This window comes from Phallusia mammillata, chromosome 4 (genome assembly GCF_965637545.1).
Source record: "Phallusia mammillata chromosome 4, kaPhaMamm4.hap1.1, whole genome shotgun sequence".
Lineage (NCBI taxonomy): Eukaryota > Metazoa > Chordata > Ascidiacea > Phlebobranchia > Ascidiidae > Phallusia > Phallusia mammillata.
The window spans coordinates 19841834-19862051 of record NC_137255.1 but is presented as its reverse complement, the minus strand read 5'-3'; the positions used below and the strand labels follow the sequence as shown (position 1 = coordinate 19862051).

The following is a 20218-nucleotide window of genomic DNA, read 5'->3' as shown; positions in this document are numbered from 1 at the left end:
GTAGTTGACCTGTGCTATATTTTCATATCACATAATTCATGTAGCCCATGCCTAAGAACCAGGTCTTTCATTTATTTAAAAGTTTTTCTTAACGATTCACACAACAACTGCTCTTGTTAATACGTTTATTACGGGTAGAGGCCTTCACACCACCAAATCTGAAGCAACTATTTCATAAAACGACAATTTGACAGTGAAGAGCTTAAAATGGCCAAATATAAGAGGAATACCCCAATACAAAAATGGCATCGCCCTTTCGGTAATTCTGAAAAACGCGAGATGTTAAGTGCGGTAACAGGCTGGTGGGGCGCTTTGTTAATGGCGATGAATGGTTTGGCCGTTGTCACAGCAACCGCCGCGTTGGCGTGCCGTGATTGGTTAATGACGCGGTAAGACACTCTCGGTTAATTGAGGGATGCGCTAGGCGCGCGCATAGGCAGCTGCGGAAAACACAGAAATAATGCGATTTGAGAGATGAGAGCAAAAACAATAGAGTGGTCCACACTTTGAAAAGTTGGTATCAGGAGGCGATTCGCGATGCAGGACTGAGTAAAGATGGCGAGGATATAAAACTGGGTCACTGGGAATGCAGCGGCACGAAATAAAGGCGCCACTCGGTATTGCACACAGGCCACCTTGTAAGGTTGAGCTGAGTACCAGGGGGTGAAACAAACAAGGCTAAATGCTACAAAACGGCACAAGCACAGCGCAAAAGGCGAAAAAGGATTTCTGGATTACGCGAGATGATACAAGACATAAAGAAAAGCGCTGGAGATGTGATAGATTGGTAAGTGCAATTCACTGAGCAATGAGAAACAAATGGAGACGCGTACAGAGAATGTATATTGCATTCATATGAACGTTGTGAAACACATCGCTGTCAAGGTCGGCGTAAACGCAAGAAATTTTATTCGGCTTTAGGCATTGCTGACTACAAGCAGTAACATTCATTCAAGTCCGTGTTAAAAACAGAGCTCCACAACCGTTTTTACCATACCGCCCACTTAAACATTATTGTTAAAAGAGGAAATATTTTTGATCACAAACGTATTTTGTGATGTATTGTACGAATACTACTTTTTTTTAAAAACACACAGACAGGTGTGGTCCTAAGTTGAAAAGCCCTGGTTTAAATCAAGCAAACCCCCGCTTCCGAACCACTTTAATTTGAGCTGCTTACAATGTAATGACTAATTTACTGCGAAATAAAAGAGGTCTTCAAATACACGCCGTCAGTACACCACCAACGTCTTGGAACTTAATATTGCGATTATGTCATTAAAAATGACTTCATGAATTTGCGTCTTCGTCACAAGAAATGAAGAGAGTTGTTGCTACGGGGATTTTGCAGGTCGCATTGGTTTCTTGGGAGGGGAGAAGGGTCTTGTAACGTTGGATTCTTGTCGCTTGACAGGCAATGGAGGCGGAGGCTGCACGAAATCACAAATATTAATCGAAGGGAGTGAAGGTTGTTCCGCGAAGTACGGGTTAACGACATCGCCGCAATGCAAATATTTGACAAAAGGAAATGACTTGGCAGAAATACGGGAGCCACACGCAGCCCAATAAACGCAGCGGTTTTAGTATTTGGTGATTTAACGTGGTTGTAATCGATCCAGAGGAGCTGAAAAAGACCACTCTTAAAGGTGGTTTTACAACACACCGACAATTTAATTTACTATTCCTTGCTTTTAATGTCCACTAGGTAAGTTATACTTTTTATTCTTGACATACACAATGCTCACCTTTTTGTTGGCTGGAATAGGAGAAAGGGGAACGGATTCGTGCTTTCTGGGCACCTCGTCACCAGGCAGGTTGCCATAGTCACCGCACTGTTTGACGGGGAGGGGCGGAGGGTTTGCACGTGGTGGATGATTCGCTATAAAGTGGAAACAAACGGGTGAACCTAATTTTTTCTCATCAAAATGGTTTGTGGTCTACTTGCTTATATCATCCAGCAGATGAAGATAACCAATTGAAAATAGGTAAGTGAGCTTTAATATTGACAAAGGTATTACCAACTACTTCAATATACTTTTTTGCAATGTCTGTGCATTCAATAAAAGGTCTACGTTATGTTGGTGTTCGTTGAGTGAACTGGGTGCAAATAGTTGCTAGTTGTTTTTCGCACTTATACAAGTGACTGTGTAGCAGTGTAGCTCTTTCACAATAAATTGTTGACAGATTTTAATTTTTTTAACACTGTCCAACCATCCCTAATACCCGATTGGGGCATTTTTATGGTCACTACAGAGTCAAGAACTACTTTTCAAAGTATAAACCAGGGCACCCTTGTAACCTATAAAATCAGAGGACCGGTATAACCTATGACGTAATTTAACAGCAATGCAAACAATTAGTAATGCAGTGGTGCTACGACCTTTGGTATTACTTTTTGTTAACCACTTGGAGCCGGGTTCAACGACCGATTGCAAGATGCAACCTTAATTAAAGCCAAGTCGGCAAAAAATCGACCTTCGACGGTACGTTTGCGTAAGTGTTTTTCGTGGCCTAAAAATTAAAACGTCAAGAAAAATTGATAAGCTTAACTTACGACTGGGAGGATGCTTGGAACTCATGGTCGGCATCCCCACCGAACTCTTGGGTCTTCGTGGTCGCTGTGGTGTCAACTGCAATAAGCAAAAAGAATCAATGACATTGAATGAAACGTTGTTGATTAATGGTTAAATTAAGGGTACCATATACAGTCACATTTTTAGGCATGTGTGCAAGGTCCCTGAAACTGATTTCAACTGTAGTTCAGGTCAGATGCACCAAATCGTACCGGAATTAAACAAGCCTCTATACATTTAATAAGTTCGAAAAATACGTGCCGCAAACCAATGTGAAAAAAACGATGGACAATAATGCTGCTTTTTTTCTAACGGTTCTACTCGTGCGTACCAGCAAATGTAAAGCAAAACAAACCTTAATCAATTGTTCCATATCTGGTCATGCCTATGTTATACAATCGCTGGAATACTTGCCTTAAAAATGTGCACAAAAAAATAAATCAATATTTTAGTTTGTCATTTACCTCCTCTCGTAATTCTACGGTGCCGTTTCCGGTACTGGAATTTGACGTCAGAGAAGTCCCGCTCTTGTCGAGTGAGTTGTTTGACCCGAAGTTGACGAACCACTCGGACGTTTTGCTTCGTCGATTTGCTACGTTTGAACGGTCAGGGATGGCCATCGAGGTGGACCTTCCGACCGGTGTGTTTCCGCCACGCTTTTTAACCGGAACTTCCGGTGGTCCGCTGTAATGTAAAGGTGATGATTTCGAGAAACTTGTTATTACTATGTAAATGATAGGCCAAGCATATTGGTTGAAAAATGATGGATCTTACAGTTTCAAAGCGTGGATTAACAAAGACCGGATTCATACAGTTTAGTGTGTTATAGTGGATCTGAAGTGTTTAAAAAAACATACATAACAGGGTCAACATTTTTTTGGTTTGATCTTATGCATGCCATTAGTTGTACAGTGGTGTCCAGGCTGCTTTATACAATTATAAATAACTCCCACCAGACAATCTTTAAGGTACAACTCAAAACGTAAACATTCAATGGATGAGGACTTGTGTTCAGGTGAGTTAACTTACTTCTCTCCGCCATATGTGGAATGATCAGATGTAGTTGACTGTATGGAGAGAATAGACTCCGGTCGTGGTTGTTGCATCGTTCTGGAATGTTGAGGAGATGGGCGACGTACAGCTCCTCCAGCAATAAACGGGGGCTGGTAACAAGTATAAAAGTTAGAGCATCATATAATGGAGGGGTTACACAATGGAATTATAATATAGGTATAAAACATAAAGCAGGATACATATGCGACCTAGTTTTGTTGTAAGTGTTTGTTCAGTTTTTCCCTAACCTTTGCACCAGCCCCACCTTGACATCGCAAATTACTTTTCGTCATCCATAGGTAAAACGCAAATTAGGTTTTAATGAAGTGGTGTCAAATTTTTCATAATATATGGGAACATGTAAGAGAGTTCTTTGCACAAAAATTAAACGAAGTAACATTTCCGTTTTGAAATGATCTATTACACATACAGAAGTTTGTAGCTTTTGTAACGTGCACCACATATTGGAAAACAGTGAAGAAATCTTAAAGTAAAATTGAAAAGCGTGTTCGTCAATTATTCAGGTGTGGGTGTTTCACCTTCTTTCCGTAGTTTTTCTCCACATTGGCTTTTAAATCTTGAAAGCAGGTTTCCATGTTCTGGTGGAAAGGTTTGAGAGCTGCTGGAGCCAATTCGCCATGCAAACGAACTCCTTCGTCCAGTAATGGAATCTGTCAAGGATTTCAAGGCAAACATTAAAAACTGAACACAAACAGACATGGTTACAACACACTTCACATAAAATCCTGTCAATTTACAATTAGTGACCAGGATGAGGTAAAAACCGGATTTTAAATGTTTGGTAAATAACGAAAATATCAATACTTTGATAAAATTACCTGCGATGCAATCAGGTCCTTGAGGGTAGCAATTTTTCCGTGGTCGTCCGGATTGTCCTTTATGTACGAATCGACGAAGAAAGCCTGCCAACATAAATGTTATTGCCGAAATTGTTTCATAACGAAATTTTTTGAAGCATAACACAAGCTAAGATAAATAATACAACAGGTGCGCTACTACTCAGTTTCCTGTAAATTGAATTTGTGTACACTTTTTGCAATTTGTTCAATTAAGACAAAAATTGGTCGTTTATAAAAGTTTTTGACAAATGTTGTTTACAAAGCAAAAAGCAAAGTTATGCAATAACGTAAAACAGAAACCGATTTAAACTGCGATTTATAACCGAAGATTTGCATCGCGATTGTTGGACAAAATTATGTCTAAAGGAGTGTTATAAAACAGCTAGGCCTATACCTTCTCGTAGTTGGAAAAACCTCCCATGACCCTGGGATCTACGGTGCCATTCAATTTCATCGACAATGGGTTGATAGGTTCGCCAGGGACGCGGTGATATTGCATCACCAGTTGTCGCAACTCCCTGTTACTCGTCTCCATAGTTTCGACGGCATTCTCCAGTGGACTCAACTCTTTCTACAGAAAGAAATTAGGTTGACTATACAATCCAAGAGCCACTGGGCCAGTTGGCCAATGGTTCTTAACCTGTGGAAAATTGTGTACATGCAATGGGAAATTGTTGTTTTAAGATGCACTCAAATAGTTGAAGCTATAAATGTGATTTTTTAGTCACTAAGTGGAGTATTTTCAATCAAACAAAGAACATTACTGTCAGTGTATGGCATAAATCATAATCATAAAAATAACAGAGAGGGAAATTCGAATTTGGTGATTGACTTTAATTGAGTGGGAAACTATACCTAAAAGGGTAAGAACCACTGCAATGGGTCATGATATTTGTTTGGTGCAACTAAAATCAGGTGGACACTGGACACGAAATTAGAAAAACGCGTTTTTTTCTCTATGCGCCATTTCCAAATTTAATAAGCTGCATTTCGGTTGCTAAGAACTAATTTAACTTACAGCATTGCCGTAAATTAGGCATTGGTGAAATATTAAGTGCTTTTCAAAACCAATGATTTATTGAACCAATGTTTTGTTAAGTTCAACATAAATTTATTGAGGTGGATTTTACGACAAATTTATATGGCGGTTTTCACGACACCTAACCTTGTCACGAGATGTCACAAAATGAGCGCAAAATATCGAACAATAATTTACCATGGTGAAGTTGTTGACCTCAAACCAGCGCAGGATGCCCGGCAACTTGGAGCAGGTGGTGAAAGTAAATCTCTGGATCCACATGCTCTGAAATCAAACAATAAAACAAATAAAGACTGAAAACAGCAAGTGATATGGGGCACCTGTTAATCAAAATATATCTAGGACACTATACTTGGATCTGTTCGTAAGTTTAATGGGGAATATAACGGCCCAAATAGACGAAAAATGTGACAAGCGTTATTATTCAAACATTTACTTCAACTAACATTTCACTAACTTAAAATGTTTTTGCGTATTAGTAGATAACGTACATGACCTGCAGTTTGGTTTTTCAGTCGTTGTTCGGTTGCCTCTTTTTTGTGTTCTTTAATGTTATGAACGTTTACGTTAAATAATCACATGCTTGCAACTAAAAAGGCGATTCTTTCATATATTTTGATGTATTTACATTATTGATGCTTGCCATTGACAAGATATTAGGACCACCTTTGCCTTAACTAGTCAGAATTTAAGCGAACCCCGATACTCTACAAAAAAGGAGGAAACAAAGGTAATAAAATAGGTCGTTTTTTGGTACAGCGTTAAAAAAATCCCTGTTAAAGAACCTGCGACTTACCGCGAATTCGTTGTCTTTGTTTTTGGCCCCTTTCCTGAATGGTTTGGAGTAGGTGAAGCGATGGACGTCGTTAACTTTATAAAAGCTGTTGGTTGCAACGAAACATTTACTGTTAGGAGCTATACCAAATCTTTCTCGATTATATTAGGACATACAACCAACCTTAGTATCTGGTCGTCCACGATTTTGCCTCTGAAGTGGGGAGGTTCCTCCATTAATGGATTTACTTTGTACATTTGAACGGCTTCACATTTGCAAAGCATACGTTAAGGAAGTAGTAACTATTTAAATACTACTATTCTAATGTATTCACAAAAACGGCGACAAAGTTTGTGTTCAAATCATAGTATATTTAAAGATAAAAACTGGTGAAATATTGGATATATGGGTCGGTTCTGTTTGGACGAAGGGTTTTGGGGGAATTACAGCATATTAAATCGGTGGTACTATTGGCGTTTCCTAGGAGGTGCCATTGCCATTTTTTTAAAGTTGTACATTAAGATGCTTCAATTCAGTGTGGTTTCGTAGAAGATGAATTACTTGTCAAAGGAATATATACAGTTGTCACCGAGTTGTAAGCCGAAATCCGCAAATCATTATTTTCATGCAGACATGAAATCCGTAAAACAAGCCTTTGTTGGTCTCGTCGAACCCCAGTTGAAAAACCACATGTTTGGTGAAAACACCTTCTACGCCTAAAGCGTTGTCAAAGTAAACGGTATTGGCCCCACCCAGAATTTTTAGCTGCCCACGCCACTGGGCGGATTTTTCGTTGACCGACCGGGCAAGAGTCGCGAAAGTTTTGTTAGCAAGACAAAAGTGGCACAATCGCAGTATAACCAGTGTTTATGAGCTTGGAATGGAAAATATTTTCTTAGAAATCATTCGATCAATATCGTGAACTATATATTTTTTTTTAAATTACATAAACGGTTATCGTCAGTTGAAGGCCCGATACAGTTTAGTTCACACACTTTCAGTTCAATATTTATGAGTATCGAACTTACTCTGTGTCTACATATAAACTTAATTCTAATTCAATCGAGCATAGGCTTCAATGTTGGTGTCGCTATGTCACAATCAAAGGATACACATTCCTGTCGAGTTAAGTACATCATCCCCGGGCGGTGCCGTCGTGGTCATTTTCTTTGCGCTCGGTAGGAGGTTAAGGATGCGAGTGGTAAAATCACTCAAGCGCTCAAATTCCTTGCCGCGGTAAATGAACTTGCGATTCTGAAAGATTTCAAGTTTTTGTTAAGCAACGAAAATATTGTTTTTGGGTGATGATTTTGGGTATTGTGTAGTTCGGTAAAACTTACTCGGAGAAACGTTGGAAATCCAAGACCGTAATAACCAACAAAGAAGTACTCGGGTTCTGGTCTCATGGCTGTCGTGATGTTCTTGTACAGCTCTGCTTGTCGGAACTATACGAAAAAAGAAACAATGAAAACTTGATTGCAATTCCAGTTGACTGAAGTTTTTGCTGTGCACGTTTTGGTTGCAAAAAATGAAAAAATGTTTAATCTGTGAAAATTTGGATTTAGTAAACAAACAATCAGAATTGGGAAAGAATGTAGTTGAAGGTTTCAAATTGAACAAGCTGTCAAACATAAATCTTTGTGCTTTGTTGCCTGTATGTGTCCCTAACAAGCCTAAAGCGACGAAGTAGGCAAGAAATAATTTGTGATTTTTTTTTACAAAGTTGACACGTGTGGCTTTCTGTTCCATGTTGCCGCTATTAAAGAGTTCATACTATCCACAAATGTATTGATGGCATCCTAGCTAAATACGAGTTGAGCAATGTATAAATGTTTCAGACCAAAGACATCATACATTTACTTCAACCATCGAATAAACCTACCAGGATATCAGACAAGAGTTGGTATCTGAAAGTTTCTTGTTCATGTTGGACGGCGAGCTCCTTGCACAGTTTGATTCCCTCCTCCCACATCTTACCCCGCTGAAAGAGATCAACGATGTCGTAGTAGAGAGCTTCCTTCAACTCCCGGTGAGTTTGAGCTTCCTTGTAGCGCAGGTTGCGGGTGATAAGAACTTCGTCCGACCACTGCACATCAAGATAAAGGTTTGATATGTCGTGAATTTGACAGATAGCTAAACATGTAAAGGTAAGACCAGGGGCCCTCAGTACCACTACATGACAATACATCAGTCAATTTGCTTACAATCTTCTTCTACTTGACCAGTCGATGGGTTTGTGCGGTGAATTTACAGAAAAGACAATGTTTTATGGTGCTCAGCTAATAGTTTTAAAGCGCATTGTTTACAATCAGGGCATTTTTCCCGAAATTTAAGCAGTTACCAAAAAGGTGGTGGTCGGCAAAAGGTTTGTACAAATTAAGATTTCTCAGTTCGTTAAAAAGGCATCCTTTGAAAATCAAGCGCTTTATTAAAAAGTTGTTAGTGCGTAATGCGCGTACCGTCTCATATTTGGTGCTAACCGTTTGTACTTACATTCAGCAGTTGTGCGTGTTGTAGCAACGTGAAGCCAGCCTCAGTGTAATTCTCGCACTCGAGATGTAGATCGCATAACTTGTAGAGATAACGGACGTACATCTCAAGCCGGTTGATGTCTTTGTAGAAATTCTGCAGCGGTCAAATAATTGCATTGAAAAACAAATATTTAACTATATCCTACACGAAACCCAGCGTAGTTTGTTAAAAATGCTGTAAAAAGACAATACATCTACGTGACAATAGGTAAATTTGCTTTTTTCAGCACAAACATTTTTTGGATGTTTTGTGGTACCATTTTGCAGTAATCATTATACGACAAACTCAATAGGGTGTTATTGATACTTGTGGCACTTACCAGGAGATTTACGGTACAGCTCATCCGATTGTCCCGGTTCTCGTCTCTGATGATATCGCGGTAGTCAAGCAGGCGACCGAGAAGCTTGGTGACGAGATTTACAAACTCCACTCCCGTTGTACGCAAGTATTGATGCTTTCCACACCACTCGGACATGCTGAAATTTGATTCCAAAATGTTTATTTCAATTAAAGCTCGAAACTACTTCGAAACCATATTATTGGCCTATTTGTCTTTCTTGAAAAATGATTTACTCTTCTATTTTTTCCCAGATCTCATAAAGGAACTTTGTTAATTGACAGATTCAAAAGCGTCGCTCCATCATTATTATTATCATTAGAATTTTAGCAGCAACTTGATTCCGTGATCGTTGACATAAATGTATTTTTAGTTTACTCCCGGGGTTCAGGAGCCACTACATATTAGCTTGCAGCTACACTACTGCACAAACACTTATTTTCTCAAAATCATTTTTGAACATGAATGAGACGAATTACTCACATTTCGTTGAAGAGTTTTCTGTACTCCTGGTCACCTCTCCCACCCTCCACAAGTACATCAAGCTTCGTGATCATCTCGTTCTCAAACTAAAAGCCAAGAAAAAGGGCAACTTAAATTTACTAGTTGTTTTGAATGTACAAAATCACATTCGACCAGATAGCAATGCAATCGTATTTCAGAATTGTCATTTTATGATTATTTTTTGTTAGGGGTTGTCGCGTTAAAAAAGATACAAGTAGCGTGTAAATGCTCAAGAAGTGTTACTTTACTTGCTAATCAAACACAAACAAAGAGAAGAGCATAAAACAATGTTGTAGTTATAGCCATAATGGAAAAAGCATGCCTATTTAGCCAAGTGGCTTGTTTTAATGCCCTTAAAAACCCATCACTATAAGGAAAAAACTGTAATATATATAACTTAACGCAGAACACAATTGAGAATAATTTGGGGAGCGTAAGAGGAAAACAATGAATGAATAAACCCGGAAGTAAACACGAACCGTTTTGAAGTTTCCCTTGCTATGTAACTCGCACTGCATCATGTCAAAGAAGATTGGAATCGTCGCTTTTCTTAAGTCGGGTTCGGGCACAAGCGTCATTTCCAACATTGGACCGACCATGCCCGGTATGAACTTGATCTTGTGAGGACCTGATTGGATACAAAAGTCACATGGTTTTATTAGGAATTTTCTTGGAAATTTGTATGTTTATCATGTTTAATTTATATGTATAAGAAACATGTTTCAAAACAGTTAAGCAATACAAATACCGCTTTTGAATTTAGGTCAAAAAAGAAACACATCTAAATAACTTATATGCTTTAACTTTTATCAGTCGGGTAATGAAGTTACATTCATGGGCCGCAAGTGCAAGAATCAGGCACCTACCCAGGTTGAACCACATTCCTCTGATTTCAAATCCCATCTCGCATCGAAGATCTCCATACCTGCAAACAAGCGAACCAGTAATTAACAGTCTTGGTCGGGTCATGCTTGAGCGCATAGTGTGACGCATGTCGCGTTTGAAAAATAACATTCGAATGATGCGGGAGCGTGCGCTTACTTTTTAACCATGCTGAGGCGTTTGTTGTGAGAGAATCGTTCCATTTGTAGGGCGTCCTGGGCTAGGAAGGTCACACCAAGGTGAAAGAAGTTGTTCCAAAGCTGTGGAATTTACACATGGTGAAAATTAAGCTCATAACTTCAAATAATGTTGATGAAAATCTTAAGTTTGGCGGACAAGTTTTTTTAGCAAGTAGCCTACAATCCAGCAACTAGTAAAGTGTATTTAGTTTAAAATCTATTGGTGTTAATTAAAACCGTTTACAGGCCCCCTTTAATTCGTGCGAAAAAGCTCAAATAACGCTGCAGCAGCAAGTTAGCATATCCCATTTTATGACCTTTAGATAAACGCAACTAAAAGGCAGTTAAAGATCATGCACTATAAGAGAACATTTGCTCGGTGCGTCATGTACGGTTTTACGTGAAAGATGACAAAACTAGTAATGGACCGACAAGCGTTTAAACTACACTTGTTAAATAAACACGAACCTGAGATTCAAATGAATTTTCGTCCAGGAATGACTTGTTTAGGGTTTTGGTGAAAAACTTGATTGCTCTCATGAACGTCCTAAAAAATACAAAATGCAATTTTATTCACAACTTTTCCAATTGAGGTTATGTTATCGGGTTCATTTCAAAGGTGTAAAGAAAACGGTGCTCAATTACAAGTTTTGAAGCGACGTCATTGTAATCCAATCGTTTCTGTACACGTTGTTGTCAATGAGGTCTTTAAACAGCGAGAAGATTTCCATTAAAAAATCCTTTAAAAACAAAAACATATAGGCTAGGCTAATCAATAAAAGTCAGGATTTTTTATAAAGGTGATTTACCTTGGCATTTAAATTTACATCGTAATTTAAAACTAAATTTAAACATCTGACAAAAATTTTAAAAGCAAAGCAACCAACCAACTCACTTTCGGGGCCAAAAACTATATGACATAGACTAGGCTACATTGTAATATTTCATTTTTGGCATGTCTTCAAAAACGTTTAGATTTATACAACCGGCCATTTTTAGGGTTACTGTATCTTGTTAAAGGCTATTTTAAGACAAGACAACACGAGCAAGTAAAAGATACCCATAGACTTTTTTTCACATTACCATGAGGTCAAATTTGTTTGGAAACGAAGAGAGATATGCGTCATAATGGTATTCTTCCATTTGTCGTAACATCGATATGAGACACGCTACGAAACTTGCCTGAAACACAGAAAAAATAGGTAAACAAACCAACTTCGTACTGAGGATTGCAAATCTTACTGCTTGTTTGCCTTTGCGATCAAGTCTAATGACGGTCTGAATCACCGTTCGGAGAAGGGTGTTGGTCACTTCTTGAATATCGCTTTTGTTTGAGTCCTGCGCAAAAATTGCAGGGTTAGAGAAGAAAAAATAGGTTTGGAACAAAGAAATATTCCAATCACGTTAGAAGAACGAAGCATGGTAAGGATATCGCCCAGCAAGTGAACGCAAACTTCAAGCTCTTCTTCTTTCTCTAGGAGTTCTTTCAAGTGAAGCATCATCATTTTCAAGAGGATGACACGACATTCTGTTCAAACAAACACCACCTTGACAAGGGTTGGTCTAAATTTTACAGGTGAATATTGCAAAACGAAACACATCATTTCATACCTTGGATCTTAAATATGTCACTGTGCACAATGTCCAACATGCAAACAACTTTTTGTCGCGTCAACCGCTCGGCTGGAACGTTTTTGATGAAATCTTGTAGCAGCAGGCTGTGAAATAAATTTTTGATATGTACAACAACTATGCAACACATTTCCACTAACAACAACTAGAATCATTACTGCAGTCTTGCAACAGTGGGGGCTATGTCAAGTAAATTTTGACATGTAGGCTATATGTACAATAAGGCAACATATTTCCACTAGCAAAAAGGGTATATTATTACTACTGTCACTCAAAATAAGTAGCCTGGGTACAAAAACATCCACGTTTTGCCCAGCACAGTATCATACCTCTGATTGTGCTCTATCTTCTTAGCCTGTACTGCACTTTCAACTCGCTTTACAAGGTCGGAGCCAATGTGCCTAAGTCTTCTTTTGGAAGGGGTGCCAGTAGAACCTGGTGTACAACTTTCACCAATAACTTGGTTCTTACGCTTCGACGGAGTGCGTCGTATGACCTTGTCCACCAAACTGAATGAGGTTTTTCGTCGAAGGTCCATCACTTGCTACTTATTGAAACAATCCTAGCGCTGGCTACAACAACACGGTAGAAATAAATCCTTGCTTACCTGGTCCTACACAAATCCACGGCCAGCTAGACAACTACACTAAAGTAAACACGCTGACTAACAGCACGCGGTTTCAATCGGCCCAATTAAACCCCACTTATAACTGTAACCTTATCTGGCAAGTCCATTACTCGGTACCCTCTCAACTGATCTTTCTAAGTGACACCAATAAACAATGCGACTACGTGTCTCGAGTAACACTACACCTGAAATCATCTGTACATGCCTTGTCCTATTGCTGCGCCCGGCGTATTTAAACAGGCCCGCCAGAGCATGTCGCGCGCCGCCGACCAATAGCGATCCAATGACGCTGTCTACGCTTTCCGACTCACGACGTATGACCGCAGGCTAAAGCAAACAGCAGAGAAAGAAAGAGAACGCGTGCATTGTGATGGGGCCCATTTCCTGGTGAGCTGACTGGGCTGCCGCTGTTGTCTGTTTGTGTGTAGAAATAGTAATGAATGGAGGAAACAGAGGTGCGTGAGGTGAAATGGAGGTAATTAATCCATGGCACGCCTTGCTTGTTGCTTCTGCTCACCTTAGTTGTTTTGGTTCAAACACGGTGACTACGTCCTTAATCACCGATGGAGCGTATTTCATGGCCGTTGCCTGCAATAAAATTAAACAAGGTCGTGTTTGGTACAGCTCTGAACCAACCTCAATGCTTGTTCACGTTTCTTAACGACGAGCATCGCGTTACAAAGTAGACAACCTAATGATATTTCTATTTGCATTTGGTACTTAAGAAACTTGTTTAAGAAACCAGTTGTTTAATATATGCGTTTACATGAACTGCCGGAAACCTGCTACAAAACACAGCAGTCCGTGTCTATAAAACGGCCTAGAAAATCCTATGAAAAAGCTCGTAACGTGAAATCATCCAATTGTCAAGGTAAACAATTATTGCGTTACCTGCAGGACGATCATCGAGTCATCTGTGATCTTCATTAGCTTGTTGATCGCCTCGAAGACCTTTCGTATTCCTTGCTCGAACGATTGGCGACCCTTGTCATCGAACCTACAGAAAACAAGGTATGAAAGATGATGAGATGAGATTGTTTTCTTTATAGCAACACAATAGCACTAAAACAATCACCAAGCCGGAAATAGATGCACAACGTTCAAACGTTATGGGGCGCAAAAAAGTGCACAATTGGTGAATCATGGCTGAACGCGCTGCAGCCACACCGTATTATAAGGCGTTATGTGATTGTGTATTACAAGAAACTAAGGTTGGCGCATTGTGGGTAAACACGGCGGTGGGGAACGTTGGTGGGATCAGTTCAGGGGGCCTAAAAAAACCCAAATATAATTGGGATGTCTAACCAATTAGATTACAGGCTAACTGGACAAGGACAAAATAAAACGTAAAATTGCTTCTAAACATATGGTGGTTTCAAACGAGAGTCAATATATGAAAACAAATACAAAGAAAAATACCAAACTTACAGTTTTAAAACCTAACATTTACTTACTGTTGGAAAAGAACCCTTGATCTGACAATAAATTTAAAAATATATTCCAACGACTTGAGTGCTTTTAACAGTGGTTCACGATAATCTGCATTTTTCACTTGATCCAGGTATTTCACCAAAACAGCTGTTAACTTTCTGCAGATAGTGTGATAAAAAAAATAATTAGCATTTTTTTTATTTGCAAATTTGGGATAGCCAAGTCTTACTCATAAGCGAGAGTTGCACTAAAATGTTCAAGGATATAACTATCCAGTACAGCATGGAAATGAAAGAATTTCTTTTCAGCAATTAAAGTAATGATGTATATCTGAAATAAAAAAAGCAATGCTATAAATTGATTTGCCATGCGCACTTGAACTCCAGGTATGTATAAAACTTACCAGTGCATCAAACACCATTGAGTCATAAGATCCATTTTCAGGGTTTTCCATCAGTATATTAAACAAGGCATCCAAGGTGTCTTGCAAAAACTACAGAAAAGGTACTCATTTAAGCAGTGTCCTTCAATGGAAGTTAGACATAAATTTGACAAATTGAATTTAGTACCTTCACCACCTCTTCACCATCCACCTTCATAATAGATTCAAGGGTCTTTTTTAACTTCGCTGGTTGAGCTTTCCACTTAAGCAATCCAAGCAAATCCACTGCAAAAAGTGAAGCCAGATACAAAAATTACTTGCAAAAAGTTACCATTTGAAGAATGCATTAAGAACCTCACCATTTTGAGTAAGTTTTGTGGAGCAGACAAGTGTTGAGATTTGAAAAACATCTTTGCTTCCTGTAAAACCCTCGGCCCTTGGAGCAAATGAGCGATGACCACTTGAAGGTGACACCCCTCCCTTGCCCTTATGTGAATTTTGCATAATTTCCCATTCTTCACGAGTAGATGGCAAGTTGAGGTACTTTTTAGCATCGTTTGCCTCAAGTCGGCGAGATTCAACCTAAAAATGAAAATACACTTCATGCATATATTTTTTTTCATAATGCGACATATTTTTATCGACTAAATTTGTATGTTCCAAGTTTTTAATTTTCATAGTCACAATTCATGCTGGAATACAGGTCCCTAAATTAACACATGGTAATTGTTTACCTGTTGCCAATAAAATCTAGATGATTATCCAAGCAAACATAGATAGCCTGACTGAAACCTACTTACTTTGTAAACTAGCAGATTGTGTATTCCATCATGAAGTGTAGTTCCCTCATTCCTCATAAGACGAGCAAATGCTAATCCAAAGTCCCGCTCAGTTTTGTCTTTATTTTCAGTAGTTGAGCGATGGCGAAATGTGAAGCGCAAATGTGCATTATAAAAATCCTCAATGGGGACTTGGACCTGAAACACATTTGTTTCCTGCATTGCAATATTTGAAATCTGGTGCATGCATTTGGTGATGGTTTACAAAACAAGCAGAAATTTCCTTACAATGTAAACACACAAAGTTGTTCAACACATACCTTGACAACCTCCATCCATTTTGGAGTTTTGTTCTGGTAGTAGATGTGTGAGCGATATTGATTTTCAGGGTCTTCCCCAGATCCCATGCTGACTACAATCTGTATGCACATGTACATTAAAAACTGTTAAATTTAAGGTGTTACTCGTACCTGCACAAATATATCTCAGAAACAAAAATGCAGATAAGGGTTAGTTACATCAAGAATTGTTGAACACTTGAGGTAAGATATCCATTTAAAGTTTGGTTTGATATTTCAGTAGAGCGGTCAAGTCACAAATTATTGTCTAATTATTCACATTTTATTTGTAACTTTGAACACCCGGTAAAAAATTTAAGAAGACATAATAACATCCTGTGTATGTATTTTTGTACTTACAGGAATGACAGCGCCCTTTTCATTACAAACACTCATAGTAACTTCAACATTTTTCTGAGCAGTCTTGCTGCCTTTTTCGAATTCACCCTGTAATCAACATAACATTGGATGAGACTGCAAAAACGTATTGAGATTGTGAAGACCAAAATACATAGGCTTGAATACATGCCAACATGAGTGACACCATCAGGAAATGCAATGCTTCGACTACACAACAACACTAAAGAGGCAAGCCTGTCAGGTTCCCACTACTGTGGTGTATACATAGCAAGGATTAAAACAGGTCTGTATTATGACCTGGAATAACAAACATGCACATAACAATCAGACAGTTTATTAGAGTTTTTGGGGTACAAACAGTATCTATATCTTGTCTGATCAGGCAAAGTACTAATAAAAAAATGAATGTGTACCTGGATGATTGTAACATACAAATCATTGCGAACATCTCCAGGCATAATAATTTCAGGAAAACCCATTTTTCTGACAACCGCCGTTGTTCTATCGACCAAGTGGGGAAAGTCATGTCGGATGGTCTTCAGATCACCATTAAGCATCTTTAGTGACACCCATAAACCTGCATTTTAAATGCAACTTGCAAACTCCTCCCATATATGATTATCTTTTATGTTACATTGATGCAATCCGATATTTATATTCTACATTACAACATGCCACTGTATACTGTACATTACAAAAACAAATACAACCTAAGACGGCAATTAATCACAGACCTTGTCCTTTGTGATTAATATCACCACGACTACTTATTGCTCTCTGGATGACCTGCTGCAAACTTTCATTTTCACCAGAGACTCTGTTTAAGAAAGCAACTATTAGGTCAGCAACCCTAAAATTATGGTTAAACAATCAATTTAAAAAGCTTACTGAAGAAAAGGGATAAAATGCTGTTTGTCTTCATCACTTTCTGTGGATCCTTTCATAATTGTTGTGATATCCATGACAGCAGCACCAAAAGCTCTTCTTAGTCCAAGGGTCATCTTTTTGGTTTCAGTGACCTTTAGATCCATTCGACCTAGTACAGTTAATTAAGCAAATGCGTGGGTATACAAGAGCAAGTGGAAAAAAGGACACATTATTATATTTAAAAAACAGAGCAATATTATTGTTAGGAAAAAATAGACAGAAAACTTTAGACTTAATATTCTAACAATAAAACCCACCTATTCTCACAATTTTGCAAACCAAAAATATCCTTTCCTTTTGTAAATCCTTGCTCCCCAAATCCTAAAACATTTTTTTCTATTAATATACGTTGCAAACATGGTTGGAAGGTTATGCAATAAGTTGGAACTATGATAGGCTCTGATTGGCAAATCCTTAACAACTCATCTACCGCTTTGTTTACATGGCAACAACTTACAGTGAAAATAGCCCGGAGGTTGTTAAGCATTTCAATGTTCTTGGGCAGACCTTGACTTCCCCATCGCACAAAGTAGTTTTCACTGAAAGAATTGCACATTCACTGGCAAGTAAAGAACATGTACACATGCAATGTTCGGAATTTTACCTAATAGGAATGATTTCTCTGTCCTCGCACATCAGTGACATAAAAACATCGGCATCTTCACCAATTCGACAAACAAAGTTTTTTACCATCACAAACAAGCTGCAAGTAAAGGTAAATATTAAACATTGTACAGTTGCTTTGTAATTTAAACATTGGTAACTAGTTTACCTGTCCACATGTGATTTTCTGTTGTCCTGAATTACTTCTGTGGTTGATTCTTTACCACTGTGTATCCTTTCTTCAGCAATACGTCGGTCAACCTTTATGGACGCTTTTTCATGCTAAAAAATAAAAACAGCAATTTGTCCAGAAAGGTATTGAAGATATTGATCTAAATCTAAAGCGAAGCAGTGCAAAATATGTAACAACAAAACCAATAGTATGTTTTGTAAGCAATGTAACCCAGAACTACAATGTGTGAATGGATTCTATTTTCACATAAAACTCCTTCCAACTGTGACCAATTACAGAACTTACCAGTTTAAACACTTCGACAGCAGACAATGTCTGAACATCAGCTGGGATACAAGTTTCTTCGCTGCGAATGCTTAGATCGAGTTGCAGTAAGCGATTGCCATAATCCATTCTGTCTGCAATTTGATGGGATGTTCGCCCCAGCTCATCAGCAGGCAAAGTTCCTGACACAACTTGTCGTCTCATGTAAATTAATTCTCGCATCATTTTGCAAACATGAGTGAACACCCGTTCATCTCGATTCAGCTGTTGATGTAGAATTAAAAATAGGATATTATACAGTTCAATAGAAAAACTCCAACAACTAACCATAAACATGTCTTTCCATATAGCTCCCCATTCTCGTAGTACATGGGAAACCTCTTGCACTATTGGAAGCTCTGTGGTGACAATACTCTCTGTCTTTCTGTGTTGCAAATAATGACAATGTAAATAGATAATATATACTTCAAAAAAATTGCACTGCAATGGCACTACGTGTTTATCAAAAATGCATTAGTGTTAATAATGAGAGAAACTCACCCCCTCCTTTCAACAATAGCCTCTTTTAAGTGGACATAACTTGCAGGAAAAATACCCTGGGAACAAATGATAATTTTGTTCAATATTTGGAACAAAATTTAAGTGTGTTTGATTCAAACGATTTTATTGCAAAGATGTATATCTTTCCATCATGGTTGCAACCAGTATATATACACTTTAAAAACACAAGTATATGAATGATTACGTAAAAACACTTAAATCCCACATGTTTGTCATGTATGTTTTATACAAGTAATATTAGAAACAAATCAATGGAAACCAATAACTAGCAAATTTAATCATTTTAAGTTAGCTCATACCTTGACAGCTTTGTTTAGAATGATGTAGCCACGATACCATTTTCCTAAAACCAAAACAAAGTCAGGTAAACTGTAGTCAAGGCACCAGTTTAGTATGATTGATAATTGGTTTTCAATGAGCAGTATTATGTTTCAGTTGCAAATATTAAATAATCACAAAATCAACAATAATTCACCTTCATATTCCTCTATTATATGAACCGTGTCCCCAACTGACAGCTTCAGGTGGTGTTCATTTTTTGAATTATAGTTGTAAACAGCTAAAAAATTGAACCAAATCAAGTTAGATAAACTCTGTCTGAAAATGCAGAACTTGTATTCTTTGATTCATAATGAAAATGAAATACACTTTTAATTCTTTTGTGTGGTTTAATTCTTTAAACTACAGAGACTTAAATCAAGTAAACTTTGGAAGTTTGACTTTGTAAGATTTCTAGTTTTTCAATGCACTAGAAACAAGTTGGGTGCAGAAATAAACTTAACAAGCACAAAAAACATCTTGGCTGTGCAATGTGTAGAATAGCATGTCATACATTTACACGTCTTTTTAGCAAATATATATGAATACTCACCTACACCATACTTTGCCTTAACCGGCAAAATCCACCCAGAACCAGGCATGCTGACAAACTCAAATATATCCCAACACTAGCAGTTATCAGGTTTAACAATATTTAAGTCCATGATATCAAATATCAAGTCAAACATATTCTTTCATTGCAAAATGCAAATAGATCTGATTTCCTAAAGACACCATATTTAAACCACACACAAAAATCTAAACAAATTGTGAAAACTACTTTAATCCAATAATAGTTAAACACTTATCTGAAAACTAAACATCAAACTAAAGCTACCAAAAAAGGTGCAAATGTAAGGTCATTTGTTTAAATTATTTGCAATTTGTGCGAAGTGCTTTGCACCTACTTTAAAAACAGCGACTTGGTAAGTTTTGACAAATGAAAACGTGACAAAAACTACAAAAACAAACCTGTTGACAGCAATAGGCCTCACAATCATAAGTCGGAAGTCAACTAACCCGGTACAGCGTACGTAGATATAAACGCGGCGGCAAAAAGTATAAATA

General features: G+C 38.1%; 1 protein-coding gene across 1 annotated transcript; it reads right to left on the bottom strand.

The window, feature by feature from the left end:
- Positions 1–108: 108 nt before the first annotated feature.
- On the bottom strand, positions 109–20165 carry LOC145225483 (dedicator of cytokinesis protein 1-like). Its single transcript, XM_080092196.1, has 50 exons — positions 20123–20165; positions 19704–19875; positions 19308–19391; positions 19132–19175; positions 18812–18867; positions 18599–18695; positions 18293–18535; positions 17984–18096; positions 17816–17914; positions 17669–17750; positions 17469–17532; positions 17173–17320; positions 17019–17101; positions 16698–16861; positions 16285–16371; positions 15907–16005; positions 15608–15784; positions 15167–15389; positions 14995–15092; positions 14829–14918; positions 14655–14755; positions 14449–14583; positions 13886–13991; positions 13512–13582; positions 12346–12452; positions 12138–12262; positions 11977–12072; positions 11818–11916; positions 11380–11474; positions 11203–11281; positions 10715–10815; positions 10540–10598; positions 10153–10301; positions 9653–9738; positions 9152–9308; positions 8794–8925; positions 8183–8386; positions 7641–7745; positions 7413–7554; positions 6484–6565; positions 6322–6406; positions 5703–5789; positions 4881–5057; positions 4466–4549; positions 4166–4297; positions 3603–3736; positions 3038–3257; positions 2555–2630; positions 1746–1879; positions 109–1430 (listed from the first exon to the last, which is right to left on the bottom strand). The coding sequence occupies exons 2-50, from the start codon at positions 19750–19752 to the stop codon at positions 1335–1337; spliced, it is 5556 nt and encodes a 1851-aa protein (XP_079948322.1). The 5' UTR covers positions 19753–19875; positions 20123–20165; the 3' UTR covers positions 109–1334.
- Between the last annotated feature and the right edge of the window lie 53 nt (positions 20166–20218).

Bases quoted from the DNA above. Each gene is read 5' to 3' on its own strand.
- LOC145225483 (XM_080092196.1), bottom strand. From the start codon at position 19,752: ATGCCTGGTTCTGGGTGGATTTTGCCGGTTAAGGCAAAGTATGGTGTA. The intron at 17,751-17,815 runs GTAAAATTCCGA...CAATTCTTTCAG, and splicing joins AGAGAAATCATTCCTATTAG to TGAAAACTACTTTGTGCGAT. The intron at 5,058-5,702 runs GTAAATTATTGT...TTCTTTCTGTAG, and splicing joins AGGTCAACAACTTCACCATG to AAAGAGTTGAGTCCACTGGA.